Genomic DNA, 26,817 nt, shown 5'->3' with positions numbered 1-26,817 from the left:
CATATAAAATTTTAGAATAATGACTTTTCAAACTTATAGACAAATGATTTTTTTTCACACCAGTGCAACTTCTGTTGAAATAGCACCAGCGGATCACACGTAAGAATTGTTATGCAAAACATGTGAAGGTCTATAACAGTGGTTCTCAACGGGGCGGTACCGCCCCCTGGGAAGCGTTATGATTACCTCGGCTTAAGGGGGGGGGGCGTTTTGATTGTTAGGGGGCATTCTGGTTTAACCCACCTACCGCCCAGCGTACGGTAACGATTTCGGCAAAGAGCTCGTATTTTCGTGATAGCATTTTCCACCTCATACCTGGTGGAAAAGGGATTCAGCTGTGTTGTTCTGCTACATACCAAACAGCGAAACCCACTTTACATATCCATAAGAGGTGATCTTCGAATGTTTCTCACTGGCTTTACACCGGATGTGAAGAAACTAGCACTTTCTCACCAAGCCCAAGGTTTACACTGACTACCAGTAGGCCTATACTGTTTTCATGCTCGCAAATATACTGTATATTTGCTTCTTATCAAATATAGTTAGGCTACTATTCTCTAAAACCCTTACAGCCTGTTTAACCCTAAAAGGGGGATCATCAAAAGGTCCTTATTCCAATAGAAATAGAATTCTAATTGAATAAATACTTTCTGATGATCCCCCTTTTAGGGTAAAACAGGCTGTAAGGGTTTTAGAGACTGGTAACTAGCCTATATTTGATGTAATTATATCGCTCTGATTGGCTTTTTGCTTGGCATTGAGCACTTTTTGTAGTATTTAGTGTTTTATGTTCGCTTTTCGTAATTAATCGTTTTTGTTGGGGGGCGGTACAATTTTGCCAGTTTATAAATGGGGCGTTGGGCCAAAAAAGGTTGAGAAACACTGGTCTATAAGGAGGCGAATTCTATAAAGAGCAATATGTCGATAGCCCACTAACAGTTTTCACTCAATGATAAGGCTTTCAAATATAGTATTGTGCCTTGTTTTGAAGGCAATTTAAATGACAAAGTCAAGCAACTATGATTCTTTGGAGTTGGGCGGTTGCACAACAAACTTTAAAGACAACTCTTCATTCTATAAAGAAATTACAAATTCTACAAAGAGCAATATGTCGGTAGCTGTTCCGGCCGGTCAAATGCCCTCTTGATTATTGTGATGAATTTGTAAACGTTGAATTTGCGTTGTTGCTAAGTTCTATTGTCGATTGTCGCTTTGTCGATTGTCGCTTTTTGCCGCATGCCGGGAGCCGTTGTTTCTGGACACCATTTGCCTTTGTGTTGGGTTTCAGTATTGGTAAAGCAAGCTAGAGGAATGTGTGATTTCGGATTTAAGTTAAATCGTTAAGAATTATAAAGTCTGTACAAAAATTCAGCATTTTATCCAACTCACTGAATCAAGTCATACGCAATAAATAAAAATACAAGAAACGATTGCAAGCAAGGTTGAGGCAGGAAGAGGAGGGATTGTAGGAAAGCATTGAGCCCCTACTCTTGTAACCAGTAGCCTACTACAGTAACAGTTTTCATTCAAAGATAAGGCTTTCCAAATATAGTATTGTGCCTTGTTTTGAAGACAATTTAAATGACAAAGTCAAGCATCAAAACACAGTCGAGATTGAAAGTCTTCCAACTGCACGATGGAAATGACAGACCACTCAAAGCGGTTTCAACATACTATTCACAGACGTTTATTTAAGTAGAAAAAGCACCACGGTCATAAAAACAAAAGCGGTACACATGACCCACATACTACGTCGACTAAATGCTACGGTGGGCTAAGTGTCGATGGTTCATTGTCCAGGTACGTTGTGTCAAAAAAACGAACATTTCTTGAATGCACAATTAACATGTTACACAATGTTTGGAAATACAGCCTGTCGCTAAATTTTAATCTTTTCAAAGTAAAATGAGAAATTGGGCTAACCATTACACTGGTCAACAAAAAAAAATTTTTTTTTTTGCATGGGCTTTGAGAACTGATTTAGGGTAAGTTTGGGGTGCTAAATCCGAATCTGACCTCAGATTTATCTTATCACGTCAGGTTTGTGAGACATGATAACACCAAATTGCTACTTTTGCCAAAAGTGGAAGATTTGGCGTTACGTTTACCACCAACATATGCAGTGCTATAACGAAAGGTTAGTGTTAGACAGGCCAAAACAGCTTAAATAAGGTTTCTGGACAAGCACTGACATAGGCCTGTTTAAATTTTTGTGGTTTCATGCAAAACATTGACGGGGGGGGGGTCAGTTATATTTTTAGCCTCCATTTTAGCTTGTTACTACTGCATGGTTAATAATGTTGCTTAGAAAACAAATTGGTATCAAAATTATAATTGGTGGGTATATTTCAGCTACATATGTACTACATGGTCTAAATTTCTGGATATAGCACAATGTGTATGTGCCATAAACGCAACGTCAAATCTTTCACTTTTGACAAAAGTAACAATTTGCTGTTATCATATCTCACAAACCTGACATGATATGATAAACCTGAGGTCAGATTCGGATTCAGCACCCCAAAATTACCCTAAATCCATTGAAAAACTTCATGCAAGAAAAGTTGTGTTGACCAGTGTTATCTTTCCACTTTCCTGATTTGTTTTTTAAGCAGATCAAACCAACAACCAGTGATGGAAGTCTAACAACAGCGAATCAAAGACGTCAAGTTTTGTGTGGAAACTTTAGGACAATGTTTTCAAGAGTTCTTGTGTGGGATTTTCAACACGCGCATTGATCATACAGCATTTTGTCACGTGATGTCAAGATATGACGTGTCGGCTTCACAAAGTCACTTTCATTTACAAAGATTACTGGAGTCTTTCAATTTTATACGCGCATAATTAGGTGCTGTACAAGGTACAATGGTACATAGATTGAAAGCATTGGAGCTTCGCGAATGGAAGAATTAGACACGGCACATTAGGCACGATGGTCAACGGCACAAATCACATGGGTTTGGTTAAGAAAATAGTCCAAGTATAAAAAATGTTCATTCATGATTGGCTTCTTTCGTTAGGCACGATCTGTAACGATAAATCAACAGTTTATTGATTGTAGTCAATGGATAAGGACGGTAAAGCATTTTTGCCCTCAAATCAGGTGAGACAGGACAGGCACCGTTACAATTAAATCTAAAAGACTCAACCTTGAGCTATCGTGGTGAACAACAAACAAAATCAGTGGCAAATTTTACCGCAACCATATCACTTTGAACAACAGGTTCAAACCAATGACCTTGGAACAACAGGCCCGGTGCCTTACTGGGTCGGCACTTGTTTAAAGTTAAACAGATTAAAAAGAAGCTGAATCGGCTGACAAAACTATTCAAAGCCGGAGTTATCACGTTTTGTTGTCGTCATCTGATGTCAAACCTTGGTATTAGCAACTACTGTATGACGTCATACATGCTGTACGAAATTTCAGTCCAAAACTTAAAAACAAAACTTTCCTTACGAAGTTTTCATGTAAACGACTACAAAGCTGTTGCAGAAAAAAAACACCTGATGAGCTTCTTACTTCTATGGTACTTACGGGGTATCTCCTCTCATATGTCCGAATCCAACCATCCCAGCTGATCCTGGCCAGTCTGTACATCCATCATCGGATCAAGATTCATGTCTCCCGACAATTCCGGAAGAGGATACGCTGCAGGAGAATGCATCTGATGCCCGAAATCCATTTGCTGCTGGCCTTCTGCGCGTGGAAAACCTGGAAAGTGATTTCCTACTGAAAACTTGGACTGTTATCCCATTTAGACATACAAAACTGAACAACGCCACAATGATGTGCTTTTCGGCAGCCGATTGTACCAAGAGTTGACAGCCATAGACAAGTCTTTCGCCAATGAGGCTGGGCTCATCAGCATCGCACCACTAATCCATGCCACACAGTATAGATAACCGCATTCACTAGCTAGCGTGAAGGATACACTGTTATGATCAGCGAACCGCAATTGCTCGCTGTTCCAGGGCATACAGCATTGTGCTGACTGCCAGAAAGAACGCTCATTTCACTTTTTCGAGTCAAAAATAAACTGTATATACACAAGTTATACACTGACGTTACTCAGTTTTATACGTCTGCGATAAAACAAAGTAAACTCCATACCAGAGCTACACCATAGTTAGTGTTCCTAGTCCGGATATAATGGCTAATCAAGAAACCATGGTTCAAATCCAGGCGAGTACAGTTTTACAATGTGTGAAAGATGCTTTTCTTGTGCCCCAAACACGCGATCGGTAGCATTTGGAAGTAATTAGGAGCAAACATTGTCTGTGACTAAAGTTTTTGAACAGTTTTAAAACCTAATGCCAACCTTGGTACAGTATTAGCAACTACTGTATGAAGTTTTAGTGGATAAACTTAAAAACAGAATTTTAGATCACAACCTACAGTAACTTTCATGTAACCTTTAATGGAAACTTACCTTTACCAAAACAATTAAAAAACTGTAACAAAAATACGTTTTCATTGAAAAGTTTAAAAAACAAAACCTTTCAATAAAATGTCCATCATCAATAAAATGTCCATCAGGATAAAGCTTGGTTTTACCAGTCATTGAATAAAATCCAAACAGTCGATGACAACAATTTTCTATGAAAGAAAAATTCAAAATTTTAACAGAACCCCCTTCTTACCTGAATGTTGCGAGTTGGGCATGGACGTGACTGAGCTGTGGTGAGAGAGTGATGGCGCCACCGTGTGGTTGTATTGCATCATGGGATCCATGTTCATCAGGTCACCGCCCGGCTGCACAATATTGGCCAGGTTTAGGAAAACATACGTTGTTTTCATGTGAAACAAAGAGGACTAATTAGCTGACAAGCTTTTGACGTATAACCAACGTTGAAAAATGCTTTCACGAACACAATGATGTCCACGCGAAGTTTTAATAACAAAAATGGTTTGATAAAAGAGAAAGCGATGTGGAAAAAGAAAATAAACAAATAAGAAAAAAGAAAGAGAAAACAAAACTATAAGAAAAAATATCAAACGTAAAACCGTTTCTCTGTAGGAAAATGAAATAAAAAACAGAAATAAAATATAAAAAAAAGTTGAACGGTAATAAAAAAATTGTCATTGAGATTGTCAAGCACGAGACTGAACCAACCCACATACAACAATGAAGGTGATTACTTTAGTAAACTGAATCCAAGCATTGATTTTAAAGCAGCAAAAACCGCCTTTGGTATGTGTCAAAATAAATATCTTATATTGATGCAACATCAGCAGAAATCGAGTTAATGTTAAAAGCACCAACTTTTCTACCTTGGAATAGAAAACTAAAACAGCAGACAATGTGGAAAAACAACACAATATTTAAAACCCTACGTTTTTTAACTTGACTAATGAAAAATGTAAAGGTGAGTCCCATACTTAAATCCAAGCATCGGGGATGAGAAGATCAGGTTTTCATTATACTAAGCCTTCGGCACTAACAAGAGTAGAGTGGCCAGTTCCTTTTTCTCAGCGGCCTTTCCTTCAGTAACTACACCCACCCAATTTATTACACCCTGGGTAGAGGTGAGCGGTGTTTGTCAACAATCAGCATACCGTAAGCCGGGGGTCGAACCAGGATTGCGTGATTGGAAAGCGAGCGCCTTAACCGCTGCGCCATCCCACCGCTTACGTAACCACCGAAAAATGTAAAGTACAAAAAATAAATAAAGTATAAAAGTAGCCAATCAATGTAAAAATAATTGACCATGTCACAACTTTTCTTCAAGAGCACTTACATTGAAAAGAGGTCCATCATCTTTGAAGAGGGATGTTGTGAGCTCCACAGAGAGGCGCTTTTTGTAGTCATGAGATTTGTCTTCGGACATTCGGAAGAGAGCAGCAGCAGCGTAGGTGGCTGAGGAGGAGGAATACAGTCTTGGTTAAGAGGAAAAGAAGATATCATCCAAAGAAGAGCAGGATGAGGATATAATTAACGTTAATGAAACTCAGTAACATCGAGAATTTCCTGTTTCAACGGATTGCAATCCAAAAGTTGCTGATAAAAGCGTCTCTAGCTTGGATTACTCCATGTAAACATTAACAGTGGGAAATAGGAAAAGATAAGGATAGTCTGGAAAGACGATAGACAAAACTGGCAAAACAAAACAGCCGTTACTACTTTTGGCAACAACTAAAAATTGCCAACCAGTAAACAAAAAAATCAGGGTTGCAAGACACAGAAAAAGTTGTTTATTTACATATACGGATGACAAAACCTACCTTCAGCAGAGCCCTTGCCAATTCTGGCTTTATAAACGAATTAAATCATTAATGCTTTTACATTTAACCTCTGATCATGACTGTTGAATAGTAGTGAACATACCAACGCCTTCGTTTTTGGAATGCAGCAGCTCAGTGAGGGGGGAACTCCCTCCTTGGCTCTCAATAAGATCAGCGCTTTCCTTGTCTTGGGCCAGCTCGCACAACACACCGGCAGCCACGCGCTGGATATTCTCAACCTGTGTACAAAGATGAAGAGTTGATCAAAATGAGGAGGAATTTTTATATTGTTTGATATGGAGATGGCCTTGATGTCTCGAAATGAGAGGTAGTTAAATTGAGCCGTTTTGTTAAACGGGTTATGAAGAAGTTTGGCAGACTTTACCTGGGAATAAAGCAATTGAACAAATAGTGGGATTGTGTTCAAGCTTCTTATGACTGAACGGCTGTGACCTTCCCGGGCTAGGATGTGGAGAGTTCCAGTAGTTCCTTCTACAATCTCCTCCATCCGGACTCCATCCTGTTAAGTAGATGGGCAGATGTGTCAATGAGTGATTAAATAACTAGCTTTGAAGCGAATGATGATGACTTTCATGTTTTAAATCAATTAACATAGAAATCAATGTTAGAAAGTTTTGCACTGATGCAATGTCTAAGAGCAAAAACTTTACCAGCTGCGAAAAGTAAAAGTCAGAAGACCTGGTAATGTGAAAGAACAAAATGGATCTCTCGCAACAAGCAATTATTATCAGCACATAAATTGCAAAGAAATTTACCTTCTTTACAAATAAACTGGGGTGTTTTGTGTTCACATTCTGCACTGCACATTGCACAACCCACTTTAAACGTCGAAACATCAACAAATGATGTTAAAATATATTACTAAATACTAACCACATAGACGCTGCTCTGATGACTTAGACTGGACGACATGCTTGGCCGTCTCGCCTGGACGTCCTGTTGGGCTCTCATGAGCAATTGGACCAAACGTGGAATGGCCCCGTGTTCTCTGAGTGGGCCATGGTTGGCCCCACACAGGGCTAAGTTTCGGATCAGCCCAATAACGGCCTGAAATTATTTAATGAAAATACAGAACAATCAAAACGACATCGAGAAAACTTGTCTCCAACAAATCCGCGTAAAACATTGATCAAAAATTTTCGTTCTTTTAACAATATAACCTTAAAATCAGTGGCGGCTCGTCATAAGAGACTGCAGCCCCCCCAACATTTTTGTGCATATGTGAATTATATTACATATAGATAGTTTTGCCATGTTTTTTAATTTATTTCGCTTGAAGAATTAAAAAAACTCTTAATATTAATTTTTTTTGTAATAAAAAAAAAATTTGTGTTACAAAAATTAATTGGCAACTCTGGGTCTGCAAATTCTGCAGGTCCGGTGTTGCTTGTTCTTTTTTTTATGACGTAGGTTTTTCAGAAAAAAGTTTTCTAGCGTCACTGAACAAGCGCTGTAGGGACTGCAAATAGAACAGTCCCTGGTCAGGGATTCCAACTTTGGTTCTCGTAAATCTTTAGGGTAAACGTGTGGAAGCTATCGGTGATTAGGTGAAGGGATCGTAGGTTACTTTACTTGATCTGTGTTTTGAGAAGTCACTGAGACAGACTAGTTTTGATGTGAAGTAAAGCCAATTACTGTAATTATTGGTGCTCACAATTCGTCCTTTTGGGATGATGACGTCATGATACGTCACACAGGTTGGAATGGACTATTATAAAGGATGAAGTACGGGGTGGAAATGCACTGACAAACACCTGAAGGAAATTGTCTCCCATTTATTTATTTGTTGTTCAATTTCAACAAATTTGCTATCGTTGGAAAGCACAAGCATAGATCTAACCAACTAAGTTAATACCAAGTCCCAAAATAATACTAGCTCAATCTGGTGACCACCTAAACTTGACCAAATTCAAGCCATTATCAAAAGTTTACTTTAAATGATAAAAACATTAAACGACAGCCAATTAAAAGAACATGTTACTGTGTTACTAACCCTAACTCAGTGCATTTATAACTCAGTCCGGTACAGGTTTATAATTATATTAGGTTAGCCTACTGGTTGATGCAGCCCCCCCATGTTTTGAGACCACGAGCCGCCACTGCTTAAAATAACTACAAAAGTTAAAACCAATTGAAAAAGAACCTTCTGATGAGTTGACCCAGGCTGTAAAGGTTTTTAGGTGACTAGGAACAAATAATTGCTAAAATTCGCTTAGATTGGCTCTTTTGCTAAGCATTGAACACTTTTTGTAGTGTTGTTAGCATTTGTTGTTTAGTATTTATATTATAACTTTTAATTTATGTACTTTAATAACTAACTTTTAATATCTTAATTAATACAATATTTTTCAAAAAAAAATTTTCCCAAAAATAAGTACAATTTATAAAAATAATGTCAGTAAAAGGTTGAAGGGGAGAACAGCCATGAGCTACCTTTATTAATGGCCACCTGGAAGGAGGATGCAGAAGCTTCACCAAAACGGGCAGGCCGTAGTGAAGACGGACCGCGTTTTGAGCCATCTCTGCATCTGGATGCCTGGAGGTTAGATGACGAAGAGCACATACAGTCGGCTCCGTGATGTCCTCTCGGTCTCCTGCTTGGAGGACAGTGCGAACTAATGCTTCTATGCCGCCAACCTTGGAAAATGAAATGAACCGTGAAAGAAGCATCACACAGCACTCTTCTATGATTTATTGAGCAAAATGTCAAAGCTTGTGGCATTCTGTCAACAATGCTACTCAGAGTCAAAGACATAAAGATAGCTTTCTTAACTTGTCCGCTTTTCTTTCGACACTCATAATGTCATGTTAACCAGTGTCGGCTGCATAGCCGAGTGGTGAGAACACTGGAACGGCAATCCAAAGGGCGCCAGTTCGACACCGCTCAAGAGCACGCGGCTGTGTCTGTGGCAGGACACTTAAAGGCATGCCTGAAGGTGGACATAAAGATTGGCTTCCTTGCCTTCCCGTTCACTTAATCTAAATCTTCAACCACCAGGTGTAAGCTTGGATACGACAAACAAAACCAGGGTAATATAGAAAGTTTCATTCTTTTGACTGCACTTATTTGGACAGCCATGCCTTCTTCATTATATTCTGGCTATTGTTCAGCGGCATAACCCAATTTCCAAGTTACAAGTGTGGAACTACACCCGTATGATTTCGGAGCACGTCGTTTAGGTGCAGACAATTAGGTGCCTACCAAATAGGTGCGCACAGACGCACACTATGGCGTCAAGATATTTAGGTGCGGCGCCCAGTCATTTAGATGCCATTTCCAATAAAGTCTATTTCATTACGTGCTTGATGGTAATACTGTACTGCAAATTATATCAGCTTGGCAGGTAAGGCAATGCTTTTCACACAAAATGTTATATTGTACAGAAAAATATTATAGTGTTGTCAATGAGCGTGTCAGGAATTTATTTGTTGTTAGTTGTCCTGTTTTGCGTCTGCGAAAGCTTCATCAACAAATTATTCAATTTTCCAAACATGACTCAGTTCTAGTTAAGTCAAATAATAACTACACTAAACTTCAACAAAAAAACATACCTCATATTTAAGCGGGTGGCGCATAATTAAAAATTTCTAATAAATGATTACGAGTGTAATTTGACACACCAAATATCACCTAAATGACCGGGGTGGGCACCGCACCTAAATATCCTGACGCCACAGTGCGCGTACCTATGTGGCAGGCACCTAACTGTCCAGTGTCCCATTTACTGGTTAAAACAATGAAATATTATTATGATACTATATTTATATAATAATATGTTAATGGATTAAGGATGAAGTTAACCACCATGTTAAGAAAGGTTATGAGTTCGAACCAATAGTTTTTAGTTGCACACATCAAAATTAGACGTTCAATAGTCGTAGTACTGGAAGCAGAAAAGTTAACATCTTGTTAACTTTTTTTGTTGTTGTAATTTAGCATTGGTACAGTGATCCACAATTTATCTTTAAAAATGTTTTAACAAATAACTGCTTCAGAATAAACTCAGCACCATTCCGTAGAGTACAAATCATTCTTTTTATGTTCCTAAACAATTGAAAAAAAAACACACCACACCCCAGACAGAAAAATCACTTTGCATACTTTTGCATACCTGGCACACGGTTGTCTTGTTAGCCATGTTGTTGCACGTCAAGTTGCTGAGGACGCCAGCAGCACAAGTGACAATGTTGATATCATTGGAGGCCAGCAACTACATAATAACAACGTAATAAAACGTTTTAGGCTGAATGCATCTTTTTGATAGATGAATGTAAAGTCTGCTTCGTTACACAAAGTGACTTTAAAGATACCTGCACTAGCATCTGAAGAAGGTTCTCCATGTGATCTTGCTTCGTTCCGGCATCGGAGAGATTCCGCAAACTCCAGAGACAGTTCTGGACAAGACGCTGTGATGGAGATCCAAGATGCATTCCAAGTGCTTGCATGCCACCTGGGAAGATAAGAAACAGACTGAATATTAATTCCAATTTGCCAATCTCTTCTTTAAAATGAATATCGCTAAAAGCAGCGTTTTTCCTGGATAACTTTGCCAAAAATCGTGAGACAATATCTCAATTTATACAGGTGTGAAGCAATCGCTAACACAGCAGGAAAGAGATGGTTGCTCGAAGCTGATGTACCCATACAAAGCGGCAAAACTGGTTAAAAATGTTTAGTTTACATTGATATTATGTCTAAAAAGGTCACGTTTTTTTACTTCTTAAATTATACTGTCGTTGACTGTGAATATTCTCTGGCCCTTAAAACGATGTGACTTTGATCACGAAACGCATCATTTTTGTGATTGATATGATTTTCCATTGATATCATGATTATGAAACACATAAAATCTTAAACCTACAATGCATGAACTCGTTACACAGATATATGTTAAAACAATGGAAAAAAGATAACTTTAATGCCTGGATAAGTTTGCAACGTAGCGGTGATGACTATACCAGACAGCAAAACACATCATTTTTACATTGATTAAACGTTTGCAGACGTTGAATCAATGTAAAAATAAGGAATTTTGATGTCTGACATGTAGCCCACAGCTATAACCGTCATCTACAACGCATATAACTCCGAGCGCTCTCGTAAATGTCGCTTTCTAAATAGTTCGAATTCGAAATGACAGTAATTGAAACCGAATGGCATTTCCTATACTTGCCAAATATTGAAGGAGAAAATGTCTTTTCTTACACGATTTCAATGCAATTAAATTTCGCAAAGTTTTGAGCATAAAAGTTACACGAAAGAGTTTCCTTGTTTTCCAAATTCTGTTTGAAAGCAACCTTTTTGTAACGTAAAAAACGTCTAAAAGTCAAGTATATAGCCTGTGTGAAACGTTAAAGACTAAGTTTTACATCAACTTCCCGCATTCCTAATCAATTGGTACAATTATTATTTTTGATTGAATATGGTTGACTTGAATATGGATGCTGTGTGAAAGCTTAAATAAAAAAGGTTTTGTCAATGGAGTTTTAATTTCCGAGCTAGCAAATCAGGCCTTTTAATAATTTAAGCAAACGTTGGATCAATGTAAAAAGAACTCATTTGCCAGCTGTGTTGTCGTTGGTATCTGGTCGAACAGCTTGTGGGTTTGTGTATCGTAATATCGTAATGTGAGGTAGGTGTGCGGTACAAGTAGCACCTTTGAACCGTGGGCAGTCGCCATGGATTGTTACACCATGGGTCTCGGGGAACACTGGTCTTGATCACACACCAAACTAACAAGTGGGTCCACGTCCCACCTCATGGGCAACAACCTCGACTGGTTGGCTAAAACTTGTTAGAAATCCTGCTGCCTTGCAGGAAATACTTTTTAAGTAAAGGCTAGGCCCACCGGGCCACCGCCAATAACTGTGGTTAGCGTCAGGAAGGGCATCCGGCTGGAAAATCTATGCTCAAAAATATTATTTAAATGCAGCAAAAGCTACAAATGGCCCCTAGTCCCCAGCAGCCCTTAGATGGGCAAGGGGTGCGAAGAATCTCTGGGTTCCGAGAAAACAAAAAAACACTGAAAAAAGATTATGGTGTTAGAATCGGATGCTGGAATGTGGGAAGTTTGTGTGGTAAAGGAACTGAAATATGTGAAGAACTAAGAAAAAGAAGGGTGGATATATGTTGCCTAGAGGAAGTAAGATGGAGGGGACAGTCAGCGCGGTTTTTAGGTGTCAATGGGAGGAGATATAAGTTATGGTGGTCAGGAAATAACACAGGAATCGGTGGTGTTGGTTTCTTGGTAAAAGAGGAATTGTGTGAGAAAGTAATAGAAGTTAGAAGAAGGAGTGACAGAGTGATGACAATGGTACTTGCTTTTGAAGAGGAGGTAGTGAGGCTAATCTGTGCATATGCACCTCAAACTGGCAGGGATTACTTAGAAAAGGAAAGTTTTTATGATGTTTTGGCAGAGGAATGGGATTTACGGAGTTCAAAAGAGTTGGTGTTTGGATTAGGAGATTATAATGGACATGTTGGAAAACAAGCAAATGGGTTCGAGGGCATTCATGGAGGGTATGGTTTTGGGGAGAGAAACATGGAAGGAAGAATGCTACTTGAATTTTGTGATGAAAGGAAACTTTGTAATTGCCATTTGCCAACACATGGTTTAAAAAGAAAGAGAAAAGAAAGGTGACTTACAGCTCAGGAGGACATGAGTCGGAAATTGATTTTATTGTGGTTGGGCAGGAACAGAGAAAGTACTTGAAGAATGTGAAAGTAATTCCGTGGGAGTTGCAGCATAGACTAGTAGTAGGAGACTTAAATATGAAAAAAGTGAAGAAAATTGTGAAGAAAGAACGAGTTTTTGTGAGAAATGTGTGGAAACTGGAGGAAAAAGAAACGAGAATTAAGTTTGTGAACAGAGCAAAAGAGCTGGTAAACATGAGTGCGCAGGACTTGTGGGCTTCATTTCAGAAAGGTGTCCTAGCAGCATGTGATGAAGTATGTGGAAAAAAGAAAGTGAGGAGGGATCGTGGAGACACATGGTGGTGGGATGAAGAGGTGAAGCATGCGATTTCACAGAAAAGAGATGCATACAAGCAGTGGCGCAAAAATGGGTCAGAAGAGAATAAAAAGAAGTATAAGAGTATGAAAAAGAAGGCAAAGAGGGTTGTTGCAAGAGCTATGAAGAATGGTGCTGAGGAGGAACTTAATAAAATGGGGGAAAGCCAAAACAAAGTATTCAGACTCATAAAGCAAATGAAAAAGGATGGGAAAGATATTGTAGGGGGAAGATGTATAAGGAGTGGAGATGGGAAGTTGCATTTCAGCCCGGAAAGCAGAGGAGAAGTGTGGAAGGAACATATGGAAAATGTTATGAATAAGGAGAATGTATGGGATCATATGACAGAGGTTGATCTGGTGGAGGGTCCAGTGGGAAAGGTTACTCGTGATGAAGTGGTGGAGGCAATGGGGCAAATGAAACTGCATAAAGCAGCCGGTCCATCAGAAGTGAGCGTAGAGATGATAAAAGCAAGTGGAGAGTTGGGAATTGAAGTAATGCTACAACTTAGCCAAAGGGTATTAGATGGAGAGGGAATGCCGGAGGAGTGGAAGCATAGTACTGTTGTTCCACTGTTCAAGAGAAAAGGGGATGTGAGAAGTTGCAGTGCATATAGAGGTGTAAAACTACTAGAGCATGGAATGAAAATTGTGGAGCGAATACTAGAAAAGAGGTTGAGAACATTGGTGAAATTAAATGATATGCAGTTTGGATTTATGCCAGGAAAAGGTACGGTGGATGCTCTGTTTATATTGAGAAGAATGCAGGAGGAATACCGAGAGAAGCAGAGAAAACTATATATGTGTTTCGTCGACTTAGAAAAGGCATTTGACAGAGTACCGAGGAAAGTGATGGAGTGGGCAATGAGGAAAAGAGGTATACCGGAGGTATTAGTGAGAGCTGTGATGTCTATGTATGAGGATGCAAGAACAAAAGTGAGAGTTGGATCAAACTATTCAAACGAGTTTTTTGTGAAAGTTGGTGTACACCAAGGATCAGTTTTGTCACCTCTGATATTTGCTACTGTGGTTGACGTTGTAACTGAAGGAGTGAGGGAGGGCCTATTGAGTGAAATTTTGTATGCAGACGACCTGGTCTTGACAAGTAATAGTATGGAGGGACTGGAGAGAAAGTTTGAGAAATGGAAAGAAGCATTTGAAACCAAGGGTATGAAGGTGAATCTTGAAAAAACAAAAGTGATGGTGAGTGGAGCAGAGGGAACAGTTGTTGAGAGCAAAGTAGATCCTTGTGGAATATGTGGCAAGAGAGTGATGAGAAATTCAATGCAATGCAAGGAATGTGGAAAGTGGGTACATGCAAGATGTGCTAATGTCAAGAGAGCCGCAACAAGATTGGCGAAGTGTTTTGTTTGTGGGAAATGCAGTAAAGGAAGGAATGAAGTGGAAGGCCATGATGATGAGTTCTGCCATGGCATCGAAACAGTGACAGACTTTTGTTATCTGGGTGATCGGATAAATGGAAGTGGTGGATGTGAAGCAGCGGTGACAACAAGGGCAAGATTGGGCTGGGCAAAGTTCAGGGAATGTGGGGAAATGTTGTATGGCAGAAAATTTTCACTAAGGATGAAAGGGAAAGTATATCGGAGCTGTGTGCGGCCTGCAATGCTATATGGTAGCGAGACATGGATATTGAGAGAGAGTGAACTGGCAATCCTGAGAAGAACGGAAAGGTCAATGGTGAGAGCAATGTGTGGGGTGAAAACGAGAAGGGAAAAAAGGACTGAAGAATTGTTGGATATGCTAGAGATGAGAGAGACCATAGACCAACTGGCAAGGGCAAATGGAGTAAGATGGTATGGACATGTGATAAGGAGGGAGGAAGGAAGTTTTCTTAGAAAGGCACTAGACTAAAGGTGGATGGGAAGAGGAAACGCGGTCGTCCAAGAACGTGGAAACAACAAGTGAAGGATGAATTTAAAAAAGTCGGACTGAAGGAGGAAGATGCGAGGGACAGGGTGAAATGGAGAAAGGGGATTAAAACAATTGCTGCGCGGAAACAATCGGCCACCGCCACTACTGGGGAACAAACCGACGACGGATTATGATGATGATGAATGTCACTAACATGCTAGCGCTTGCGGAAAATGTACTTTGCCCAATTAGCTACATAGGTAATTGGCCAAAGTACATTTTTCGCAAGCGTTATCATGTTGGTGACGTGAAGATACGTCATATGACGTTTGAGCAATCAGCAATAAAACGACCCAATGTACACATTTGTATCAGACACTGGTGCTGGTTTCAAACGTACAAACCTAGGTTAGACTGATTAATGTCCGTTCATTTACAGTAGACATTTTGTGTGAAAACAACGTGAAATAGTTGTATTCGCACAGTAGTAGTCTTATGAACACAAAAATACTTCGCAAGATAGCAGAGTAACCACTTTTTATCGTTTCAACGTCTAACAACGATAAAAAACGACTTATACTAGAGGGGAAGGGTGGTGACTACTAAACACATACCAGTTGTCATTGGAAAGAGTAATCGAGGAAACCCTTCAACAGAATGGTTTCCTTAATTGGTTCAGCATTGAAGGTTTCAAGTTGCATTCAACAAAGCACTCACATCTTTAACCAGTAAAAGCGGCGGTGGAAGAACAAGCAAACGCAGTAAATCAAGCTTATCCAACAACAAAAGTTATCTTTAGTTTTTTTTTTCTTTTTTTGAAGTAAACTCAGTTATTAAAAAGACGATTTCGCTGAAGCACTAAAAAGCAGGCACAAGAATTAAACTGAAAAATCAATCAATAAACCGATGAACTAATCATGACTGATACAATGCTGATGTTTGAAGCGTTAGGATATGGATCTCTAATACGAATAATAAGATTTACACCTATTTGCATAAGAACCTTCTGGCGATCCTCCAAAAGGTGAAACCGGCTGAAAAGATTACTGTGATAATAGTGATGCAATTTACTTCAATCATGAATGTAAAAAAGTAATTTTCGTTTTACAGGTTGGTCTGCAAATGCTTACTAAGATTCCGTACAAACGTTAGTTTTGCAAAAAACGCGATTTTGTTTCATCAGGAATTGCATCTTTTTAAAACAACCAGATGATACATTAGCACGACATGACTTGCAGTAAGAGAACTGTGATGGATGGAAACACTCCGTACCTGCTTCCACTATGGCTGGCTTATTGCTGGAACACACAGAAAGGACCTTGAGCACACGGCTAGTAGTCCACAGCAGTTTCTCATAGTTGTAGGTGCGCATGATCCGCACCAACTCTTGTGGGCCGTTGCTTGCCAGAATGATCAACTGGAAAAGTACAAATTGTAGGTGTACGGTATCATGTATGTATTAAATGCATCGTAAACACCTGGTACTGCATGCACAATACATGAACCTCTTAAATAAAGAATATAATCAAGACCGCTTGATATTTTTTGAAAAATACTATGTGCAATTGTTCACATAAATTTAATCGTTTGTTAATGTGTTGAGTATCAACCCATACAAGCTGAAAGAAATTTCACAAGAAAAAGTAGTTCAGAAAATCATGCAAGTACATGGATGCTTAGACCAAGATCATCTTTTTTTCAAGAACGCTTTTAAAATCGTCACACTGCGGTTCGGTTAGTTTTCGTTTCCGTCACATTATTAATTTCTACTGTTATCGCTGAGCCTGACGATTAAGCTTTCTGAATCATCAAGACGTCATGTAAGTTTGTTCTTAGCTGGCTACACTTGATGCGTTAATGTTACGTTCATTTACGTTTATGCATGATCAAACTATAGAGCACATCGAGCCTTGTCTTCAGTTGACTTGTTGAAACAATTTGACCAGGTTGGCTTCATATGATTATTGACTAAATTTGATCTTTTTTTAGAAACCTTCGTTTTACGAATTTATCCAGTCAGCAAATCGGTGATGCTGCACATTGAAAGAAATCAAGTAAATGTGAAAAACATCTGCTTTGCTGGCCGGGTAGTGCGTGCCTATTCCTTTTAAGTCAGTGCACTTCAACATTATTGTCACGGAAACCCTTGACTTACTTTCTCGTTAATCACGGAACCCCTACCAACAAAAAGTTATAAATCAATAAACAACTATTAATGTTTCTTTTTCGGTTATAGTTTGCACTCAACTTCTTGCTGAACTAACTGGCCTACTCGGAGTGTGAATACAGCATGGTGATCTAAAAATTTAGAATAACACGTAAATATTCTACAGCAAGAAGTCAATTCACCTAAAAAACCAGCAATCCTTGCAGAACCCTTTAAACTCATAGAATCCTACTACCTAGGGTTCCGTGGAACCCCGGTTGAAGAACACTATCCTAAGTTGAAAGATGGAACTTTTCTATTGAAACAATATCGAACATTTTGTTTTGGCACCAACTGATGAGAAACTAACTAGAAGTCGCTCATGTTGTCTAGGATAATCGAACAATTTCGTTTTAGTGATTTGAGCTTAGCAAAAAAAATTCAGTTGGTGAAGTTGCTTGTTTAGGTGAGTACATAAGACTCTACAGAACATCTAACCTTGCTTTCCTGGTTGCCATAGCCTAAGATTTGCAAGCAGTCTGTGTCGATGGCCAAAAACTTGACATTGTCTGTTTGGAGAAGGAAGACCATCTTCTGCAAACCTCCTGCCATCCGAACAGCTTCTTTTGCTCCTTCTTGATGGAGGAGCAAATTGTGAAGAGTAGTGATGGCGTAGAAAACCACAGATTCTATAGGAGAACTGTAGAAAGATCATTTTGCAGTTATAAAGAAGGTTGATATGAAATTTATTAAATGAAAAATTCCTGACGTAGTTTTACTTTGCGAATAACCGTACCAGCCACGGCTATGAAATGAAGTTTGAAGTAATAAAGCATTTCATTTTATTACATTAAATCTATATGATGCAAAAAATACAAATGATAAAGGGTACAAACGATCAAAATACTACTAACTGGTCTAAATATTTTTACATCCACCCACTGACAAATAAAATCTTAAAATACCGTACTTTATGAAACATGATTTATGAAAGCAATGATCGTAGAACCCGAAACTTTCTTAACTCCCGTGCAGCAAGTGAGCACAGCAGCAAAGGTACTGACGTATTGAAGATAAAAGTTCACAAAAACGTTTTTCTCAAAACAACGTCAACTTTGAAGTTTTAATACATTTATACAGTAGGTCATTTACCTCAACATTTTCACTAATGCAGGAATCCCACCAGACTTGAATATCGACAACAGCCCCTGCCGATCATGAGATAAGTTGTGAAGTGCTCCTGTGCAAGCACGCTGGGTTTCCGGGTCTGTGGCATTCTAGGAATCAAGATGAAAATTTTACAAAATTACAGAAAAAATGAAAATAATATTCATTGAAAAGTGAGAGCTCTGTGCTTGGTTCCACGAGTATGGGCTGCAAAACTAGACTTTAGCTTTATCAAAAAAATGAAAAGCGATGATGTAAAAAGGGTCTGGAAAAATATCAAAGCCAAAACAATGTGAGCTTGAACCGAATCTGTTGTACACTTTCCCAATTGTTTTCAAATCATTTATTTAATCAAGTTGCGATGAGTTAAAAGTTTAAAACTAACCTACTTCAAAGTAACAATAAGCGATTTTTTGCAGTACCTGCATCGCACGAACAAGAGCAGCTATCATCTGTGGACTGTTCATCAATGCTGCTCTGCTTGCTACTTTCTTGGAAAGCATGTGTACCATTTGAGCGGCTTGTTGGACCACTACGGCGTCATCATCGTTTAACAGAGCAGTTAATTCTGGGATGGCTTTCACTGCCAAATCAGCATCATCCTAAAAACAATACGAAATTTATAACTTCAAACAAACAGCATTCTAATCTATACAAATGAAATATGAATGCTATCTTGGCATATGGCATCAGTTCCTACATATATATATATTAACATATGATGCTAAAACATCATACCTGATAATGAATTAAGTTCACAACAGCATTTTTAAGCATTTGTGAAGGCTCAGCCAGTCTTTGCACTGATGTGGCAACCCCTTGATCATATTGGGTATTGGGGATGTTTTGCATCGACTCTTCTGACATTGTTTCCGGGAACAAAACATTTCGTACTCTTTCAGATCGAGTATTCATGAACTGATCATGCACCTCTGCAAGAAGAAAAACATATTTGTATATTAGCTACCTATAGACCAGTGGTTCCCAAACTATGGGTCCCAAAAGATAAAAAAATGGGTTATGCAGGGACGCCCGAATCTGCCAAAATGGGATTAATGCGAATTAATTTATTAATGAACTTTGTTTTTTTCTTTTATCAAATTGTTTTAATCCCAACATGGACTGGAACATCATATCATATGTATTTATTTGGCTCCTATTACCAAAATCAATTATTGCTTTAATATATATATAAGTAGTTTTGCTGGCATTGAAATCACTTTCTTCAATAAATTATGGCAAACGTGAATTATAGCCTACTGTATGTTCACAATTCAAGATTTCTGAACTATTTTTTTGAATTTGAAATTGATTTTTATCTGCGATTCTGGTGCTGTGAAGCTTCATTGTGGGTCATACGAATCCTTAAGAACAAATCAAACAGACATCTGTAGACAAAGTACCCGGAGCATGCAAAAAACGAGTGTATTTTTTAAGCACCAAGAAACAGAACAAAATAGAAGCCGGTTTGACTCAACAATGAATTCAGCGCATTTACTTGGCCTCTAAGCAAGTAAAGCTATAATGGACCACCCTACAACCAGAGGTGGGCACCCGCTACTTTTAAAGTAGCGCGCTACCCGCTACCGCTACTTGGGCCAAAGTAGCGCGCGCTACCGCTACCCGCTACCAACTTACAAAAGTAGCCCGCTACCCGCTACCGCTACCCGGGCCAAAGTAGCGCGCGCTACCGCTACTTCTTCCGCTACTTTTGTCTAAAATAACATTAGGAAACACTCAAGTCCCTAGTGACGCAAAAATGACCTTGAAAACGAATGTTACCGGTATCAATCGTTTACGCTGTCATTTTAACGTTGTTATAGAAAACACATTCTAAGGGAAATTTATTGTTACGCATCTTTCAAAACCACGAGCATTTCAAAATGAGAGTCACTAATTCCTGCCCGCTTTTGCTTAAGCACATCTTTTCCAACAGAGAAAAGTCTCTCCATCGCAGCACTGGAAGGAATGGGGGTGTTGTATTTAATGAACAGATGTTTTAACTCGATATTCGAAAAGCTCAAGGACTGGCTCTTGTCCGAAAAAAAGGCGTCCACAATTGTTGTTTCCTTCTGCACTGACGTTTCACGGGATGGCGCAAACACTCCAAAAAATACATCCTCGGAGTCATGACTGGTGTTGGTGTCACTCTTCTCGGTATCAACCTGGCTTGATGTCTCCCGCAACAGTCGAATTACATCTGTCTTGACTTTTTCTCGCAGTGCGTCAGCATCATTCGTGGAAAAGTAGTGCAGAAATTGTAGCCACGACATCTTGAAGGAGGGATGAAGACATGATGCCACAACGCATTTCATGTTGTTGAAGCACTTGTTGAATCGTTTCTTCACCCCTTCAAGGACTTTCACTTTCAACTCCTCACAGGTCACAAGATCACTGATCTCGGTCAACTTCTTCCCGCAAATTGTGATGGTTGGAAGCAAGACTCCGTAATATGCCTTGGACTCGCCCTGGAGAATGTCCAAAGCCTGGCAGATAGCCTTCATCACACGGAGATATTCGCCGAAGAAGTTGACGTCAGCTAGAAAAGACCGAAACTTTGCAACCAAGCCGATTATATAGCTGCTTTACCACGCCAGTATCGCAAAAAAACAAGCATTTTTTTCAATTTAAATTAAAAAGTAGCGGTAGCGGGAGTGCGACTGAAAAAAAGTAGCGCCTCTCCCGCTACCGCTACTTTGGAATAAAAATAGCGCCGCTACTTCAGCCGCTACTCCAACTAAAAAGTAGCGCCGCTACCGCTACTTTTACGAAAAAAGTAGCGCCGCTAGTAGCGCCGCTACAAAAGTAGCGCGCTACTGCCCACCTCTGCCTACAACCGGTTACCGGTATAAGTAATTAAATAGACGATGATGTCTCTCAAGTCTCAACCTCTGTTCTGGTTCCTTGATGTTATTGAGGATGAAAAGTTATATAGTCAGTTGGGGCAAAAAAAAACATAGGGGTACTTGGGGTAAAAAAGGACAACCCCCCTAACTACTCCTAAGAATGATTTTTTTGAAAAAGCTTTGCATGGTAAGAAACTTTATTCATTTGTGTATTATTTTTACATACAACACAAGTCTAGAAGTAATTACTCTTCAGGTACTGTGCAAATCACTAAGTTGACCCAAAAACTGTCCAAAAAAACTTTTTTTGCTCTTTACTAAACTTTTTGTGGATCGAAAACGATTGTTGACAATCACAATCTTTTTATGTGTATTTACATGATATTTTAGTGTGATGATAGGGTCAAGCGGGGTCAAATGGGACGCGGGGTCAAACGGGCCATTCTGTTACTTGTTTACTTATCACATTTTTTTTCCTACTTATTCTTTTCTAAAATCGGAAGTTAATAGCTCATTTTAAAGCTGCTTTTCCATAGATTTGCATCATGTAAAACAAACACAGATCTACATTTGGAAAATATACTTCAGATGATGCAAAAAGTGGCCAAAAAATGTGAAAATATTAAAATTTGAAAATTTACCAAAAAAACTTTGCTATACCACAAAAACTAATTAAGCTGGAATGAAAATTTACTGAACAGCATACAGCCCAGAATGCTGAATTAGTATGTTGAAAATATTAATAGTTCCACTTTTTTACATTTTGTAATTTTTCTGTTTAAATAAAATGGGGTCAAATGGGCCACATTGGTTTTTTGACAAGTTATAGCTCACTTGCATCACTTTTTTTAATTCTACTTAATTTATATGGTATTTTTTAGGTAAACAGGCCTATTATTATTATTAGATATATTGTCTACACTGATGCAATAACTATAACTAATACGGTAACATTCTGGACATCTGTCAACACTGAACTAATTAATTTTGAGTAATTTTGTCATTATATTCCTATCATGTAATCCCGTGTTGCTATTAGTGTATTCCGTAAAGCTTTCAAAGTAGGTAGCAACCTTAAAAATGTTTTCAGTTGCCCCAAAAATTTGACAGGATTATTTTTTCAGGTATTGACACGATGCGAGAGGGTGCCTGATTTGAATTTCAAACTTTTAACTTTTCCCCAATTTATGAATCACCCTATTGTATAGTATCCTATTTCAATTGTCAACTATAGACCCTGCTGTTTGACTTGGCCCCTTCTACTCTGTTTATGACTGCCAGTTTAAAATTGAACATTTGTAAAATGTTTCCTTATTCATATTGTTCAATTTTAGTTGCGAAAAAAAGCAGCAAATTATGCGTTCTACCTTTATCTGAAAAGGGCGTAAAACGCCTTTATTGCTAAAATTGTTGAGCATCACTTGAACAAAATACATGCCACCCAACAGGTCTGTGATAAAATAGCAAAAATAAAGTTCTTTCCTTACTATTTAGACGTATAGAAGTTGTGGCCCATTTGACCCCACAGCTGATGGGGTCAAATGGGCCACACCTACCTCAGCTTATCACATTTTTTTGTGTTTTTGCAAGTTTTTAATTTTTCTGAAAAATGTCTTATTTCATTGCTGAAAGGTGTAATGCTCTGTGGTAAATATATTTCTTTTTAATTTCATCATAGGTTTTATGTGGCATTCAAAAAACTGGAAAAGCGTCCCGTTTGACCCCGCATGACCCTACTCCACTACTTCAATTTTGATTGGTGTTAACCTTTCATTCTATTTTATGTTGTCTTTTTTTACCCCAAAACTACATAATGTGTTGGGGCAAAAAAAAACAGTTGTTTTTATTTTCCCTGTGCTTGTTTTTTTTACCCCATTTTTAATAACAGGGGTCGATCTTAACTTTTTTTTTCACTAGCCCACCGGACTATTTGCTCCCCGTTTTCACTAGCCCGCACGATTTTTCACTAGTCCGACCAGTTTACTGACTTTTCACTTGTCTGATGACGTATTAAGATAAGTGTTTTGGCTTAGACTGAAACTAACTAAAGTAAAGGCTTTCAGATTTTAGTACGCACAAGAGAGCAACAATACGCACAAAAACACCTTCTCGTACTACAGACGCAAACAATGCAATTTTAAAACATAAAAAAACTTTTTACCGGCTAATATTTTCACTAGCCAATCGGACTAGTACTCAGGCCTCGAAATTCACGGCGGACACGGCGGACATGTCCGCCGTCACAGCATGTGATGTCCGCGGGAAGTACCCTCTAGATCGGTCATATTTGTCCGCCGAGAAATATCGCAGAAACTAGCGATACAAATCGTCATTGCATAGCACGAACAACTGTTGCAAGAATATAATTTGCGCTGGGAATGCGAAATTATCGCATTCCAAGCGCGCATCTAGAAAAAGTTAATACTGTATCTTTTAGCTTCCATTCAAGCAGAAAAACTTTCGAATTTTACGTTGCTTTAACGATTGATGACATTGAATCAGCGTAACAAAGGTGAATTTTTTGCTAAGAATCGATGGGAGTACCGGTACTTCTACACTAATCATGCGCAACTTAGTTCAAGTCTTACGTCACAATGTCTGGCTTTGATCTCCGAGTAATATTGATAAGGCAAGGTTGGTTACAAAGTTAGATTATAAGAGTAGGCTACTACAGCAAGATGCAGCAAAACTTAAGTTTTGGTATTACAGTAAGAAAGAAAAGGCCCAGGGAAAATTCTGAAAGTGAGAATGAGGGCGATGAACCTACTACTAGGAAATTTAGTGGTGATAGACGCATATATTAAATGAACAACGAATGTAAGGATTAGCTTTGTCCAAGATCACAACATATCGTTTACCCCAAGCCATCAATTTCCGATCATCAAGGCCATCAACAATATGAGTGACAACGAAAAAAATCAAAAGAGGTTGTTTGAAATCGCATATTTCATCGCTAAAGAAGAGCTCGCATTTACGTTTTTCCCTCAACTAGCCGGTCTGGAGAAAAGACACGGAATAGATCTCGGTATCACGTATCTTAACGACAAGCACTGATCTCGTGGAGATTGGCGCACGTCTTTGAAGATCGATGCTATTGAAGCTCTCATCATAAGCATATGTTTGGATGGCCTTGATTGCGCTGATTATAACTCCGAGCCTGCCGTGGTCTCGTGGAATACTGATACTATTTTGAAAAGGCGACCGCATCATGGAGAGGGGAAAAATAATTGTGCTTTTTCTAATGTTTTGTTTATTCTTTTCGTCACTTTCGCTCACATAACATGTAAAAATAAACCTAAAGAAAAAAGCCTATAGTGAAACTTTGCACATCAGAAAATAGTAGCGTTACGCGTTAGAGTTTTCCGACTCGTGCCCAGAGCATTGTGACGCAAGAAGCCACACGACCTCGTTCGGCGGAAGTTAATCAGTTATGCGGCGTATTATTTTTTTATTATTTATTTGCATCAGACACAAAAAGTCCATAGAATTCAAATTTTTAACAATCATCATCATCATATTTAGTAGCTACACGGCGTCAAGCGCACGTTGTTGGTCTGATGAAAGCCTTTCAGAGTAACTTTGCTGAAATTTTAAAAAGCCTAAACCGTAGATGATTCTCAAATGGCGAAGATTTATCAAGATAAAGGGATTAAGTATGACGATTGACGTTAAAACTGGTGTGTCCGCTGTGAGACTTAATTTGTCCGCCGAGATAGCTGCTCAGACCGGACACGTTTGTCCGCCGTCAACAAAAACGAATTTCGAGGCCTGAGTACTGTAACATTTCTACTAGTCCGCGCAAATTTTCACTAGCCATTGGCTAGCGGACTAGCGTTAAGATCGAACCATGAATAACTTTCATTTTAGAACGATTTGAGTTGCTGTAAGGAATTAAACTAACATTTTAATGTTTTACTTGCATTGTCTCAGTTTTCTGATCTCTAGTAAATTTATTAATCCTAATGTACTGATGATTCATGACAGTTGACAGGGCAAGTGAAGTTAAGCCTGAAGTTTCACACTCCAATCATTTTGTGTTGTTCTTTGTAGTGAATTGATTTATGTAATATTCCACTTGGTTGAACTCCTGCCAAACTTAACCTTCTTGTAAGCATTTACCAGTTTCAGAATTCTCTGTTCAGTGTTAGTTTAACCAGTTCTGGTAGCATTATATTTCGTATATAGGCAGATAGGAAATTTTGTTGAGGCAAATAAAATGCCTTAAATTGACTTGCCTCAACTAATGCCTTGCTTCAGAAGATGCAGTGCATTGAGACTGGCCAACAAAAGAGGACATAGATATTGTCAACGTTGAAAATTGTTTTTGGGGCGATTCAACTGCAGTGTTAACTGCTGCCGGACGTGTAAAATCATATTTTCGTTTTGCGGAAGAAGAGGAAGTAAAAGAAAAATTCGTGTTTCTCAGCAAATATAGACTTCATAATGCACAAACTTCTTTGTTTGTTTGAACAAGATGTTACAGTATTATCCTCATCTATTTCTTCTGCTTTGTGTTGTTTTTAACAAACAAAATTAACTGTAAAAATTGATTGTTTTTTTTTACCCCGTGCATGATTTTTATTGCCCTAAACAATGGGGAAAAAAAACAACACAAAATATTCGATAAAAATAAAAAGAATAAACATAATGCTCCAATTTTTTGGAAACATCAGTGGAATATTAATATTGATCAATAGAGGGTAAAATTTGACTATTTGGCCCATTTTTCATCGAGAAAATTAAAAGTTTGTCAATTTTGCTTTTTTTTGCCCCACTTGACTATGTATACAAGGAATAAGGATCCTTCATTTAGAATTTCAAACAATTAAACATAATAGCCTAAGCTAAGTAAACAAAATCAGTAAGGTTGTCAATCTACTGGTTGTCTACTGTACAACAGCCACAGATTGAAAAAATAGTAGAGTACTGAAATTGTCTGCATGCTACCGTACATGTTTTCTGAGTCTGGGTCACGAGATGCGAGATGTTCACCAAACTCAGATTTGGGTTGCGCTCAAAAAAGTTTGGGAATCACTGCTATAAACAGTATATAATAGAGAATGCTAAAAATATGCATGCTACATGGTCAACCATAAAAAGATTTTATATTTAAAATTAAAGAACTGTAAAAATTATCTGCCAGTGATACTTACTAATTTCAATCTTACTAAGACAAAATGTTTTATCAGAATAACAAATTTGAAAGATGAATAGTTTGATTCGCAAACAATGTAATGGCTATCACAAACTCACGGTTGGCTTCATCTACTGTAAATTCTCTCTGCCAATCTCCAAGGACTTGATTGGTGTCTGGATAACTTCCAGCTTCATGATGACTTTTCCCGCTGATGGATGGATTTGCAGTAGTAGCTCCAGATTGGATACCAGAGTCCCAGTTCCACATGTGTATTTGCTGCTTTGGATCACCGGAAGGAAGGTCGTGACTCATTCTCATTTCTGCCATGATTGCTGTTTTTCTTTTCAATGCTCAATATGTTCTATTGGGTCAACTTATATTCAACAATCAAAAACT

General features: G+C 38.5%; 1 protein-coding gene across 1 annotated transcript; it reads right to left on the bottom strand.

Annotated features, from left to right (window-relative positions):
- Positions 1-1,671: 1,671 nt before the first annotated feature.
- On the bottom strand, positions 1,672-26,817 carry LOC145769102 (catenin beta-like). The gene is made up of 16 exons (XM_082580699.1): positions 26,538-26,817; positions 19,177-19,370; positions 18,861-19,040; positions 18,424-18,548; positions 17,770-17,971; positions 16,398-16,542; positions 10,556-10,695; positions 10,357-10,455; positions 8,678-8,881; positions 7,118-7,291; positions 6,609-6,743; positions 6,327-6,462; positions 5,740-5,858; positions 4,642-4,753; positions 3,536-3,712; positions 1,672-3,027 (listed from the first exon to the last, which is right to left on the bottom strand). The coding sequence occupies exons 1-15, from the start codon at positions 26,746-26,748 to the stop codon at positions 3,549-3,551; spliced, it is 2,340 nt and encodes a 779-aa protein (XP_082436825.1). The 5' UTR covers positions 26,749-26,817; the 3' UTR covers positions 1,672-3,027; positions 3,536-3,548.

This window comes from Aplidium turbinatum, chromosome 1, assembly GCF_918807975.1.
Source record: "Aplidium turbinatum chromosome 1, kaAplTurb1.1, whole genome shotgun sequence".
Lineage (NCBI taxonomy): Eukaryota > Metazoa > Chordata > Ascidiacea > Aplousobranchia > Polyclinidae > Aplidium > Aplidium turbinatum.
Note: the sequence above shows the minus strand (reverse complement) of the source record. Positions and strands in the feature narration are given on the sequence as shown.

What these genes read in the sequence shown, in the direction of transcription:
- LOC145769102 (XM_082580699.1), bottom strand. Translation starts at nt 26,748, where the DNA reads ATGGCAGAAATGAGAATGAGTCACGACCTTCCTTCCGGTGATCCAAAG. An exon ending in GCCAGCCATAGTGGAAGCAG is followed by an intron (nt 10,696 to 16,397) that starts GTACGGAGTGTT and finishes TTATCTTCCCAG; the next exon opens with GTGGCATGCAAGCACTTGGA. An exon ending in TTCTTCAGATGCTAGTGCAG is followed by an intron (nt 10,456 to 10,555) that starts GTATCTTTAAAG and finishes GTTATTATGTAG; the next exon opens with TTGCTGGCCTCCAATGATAT.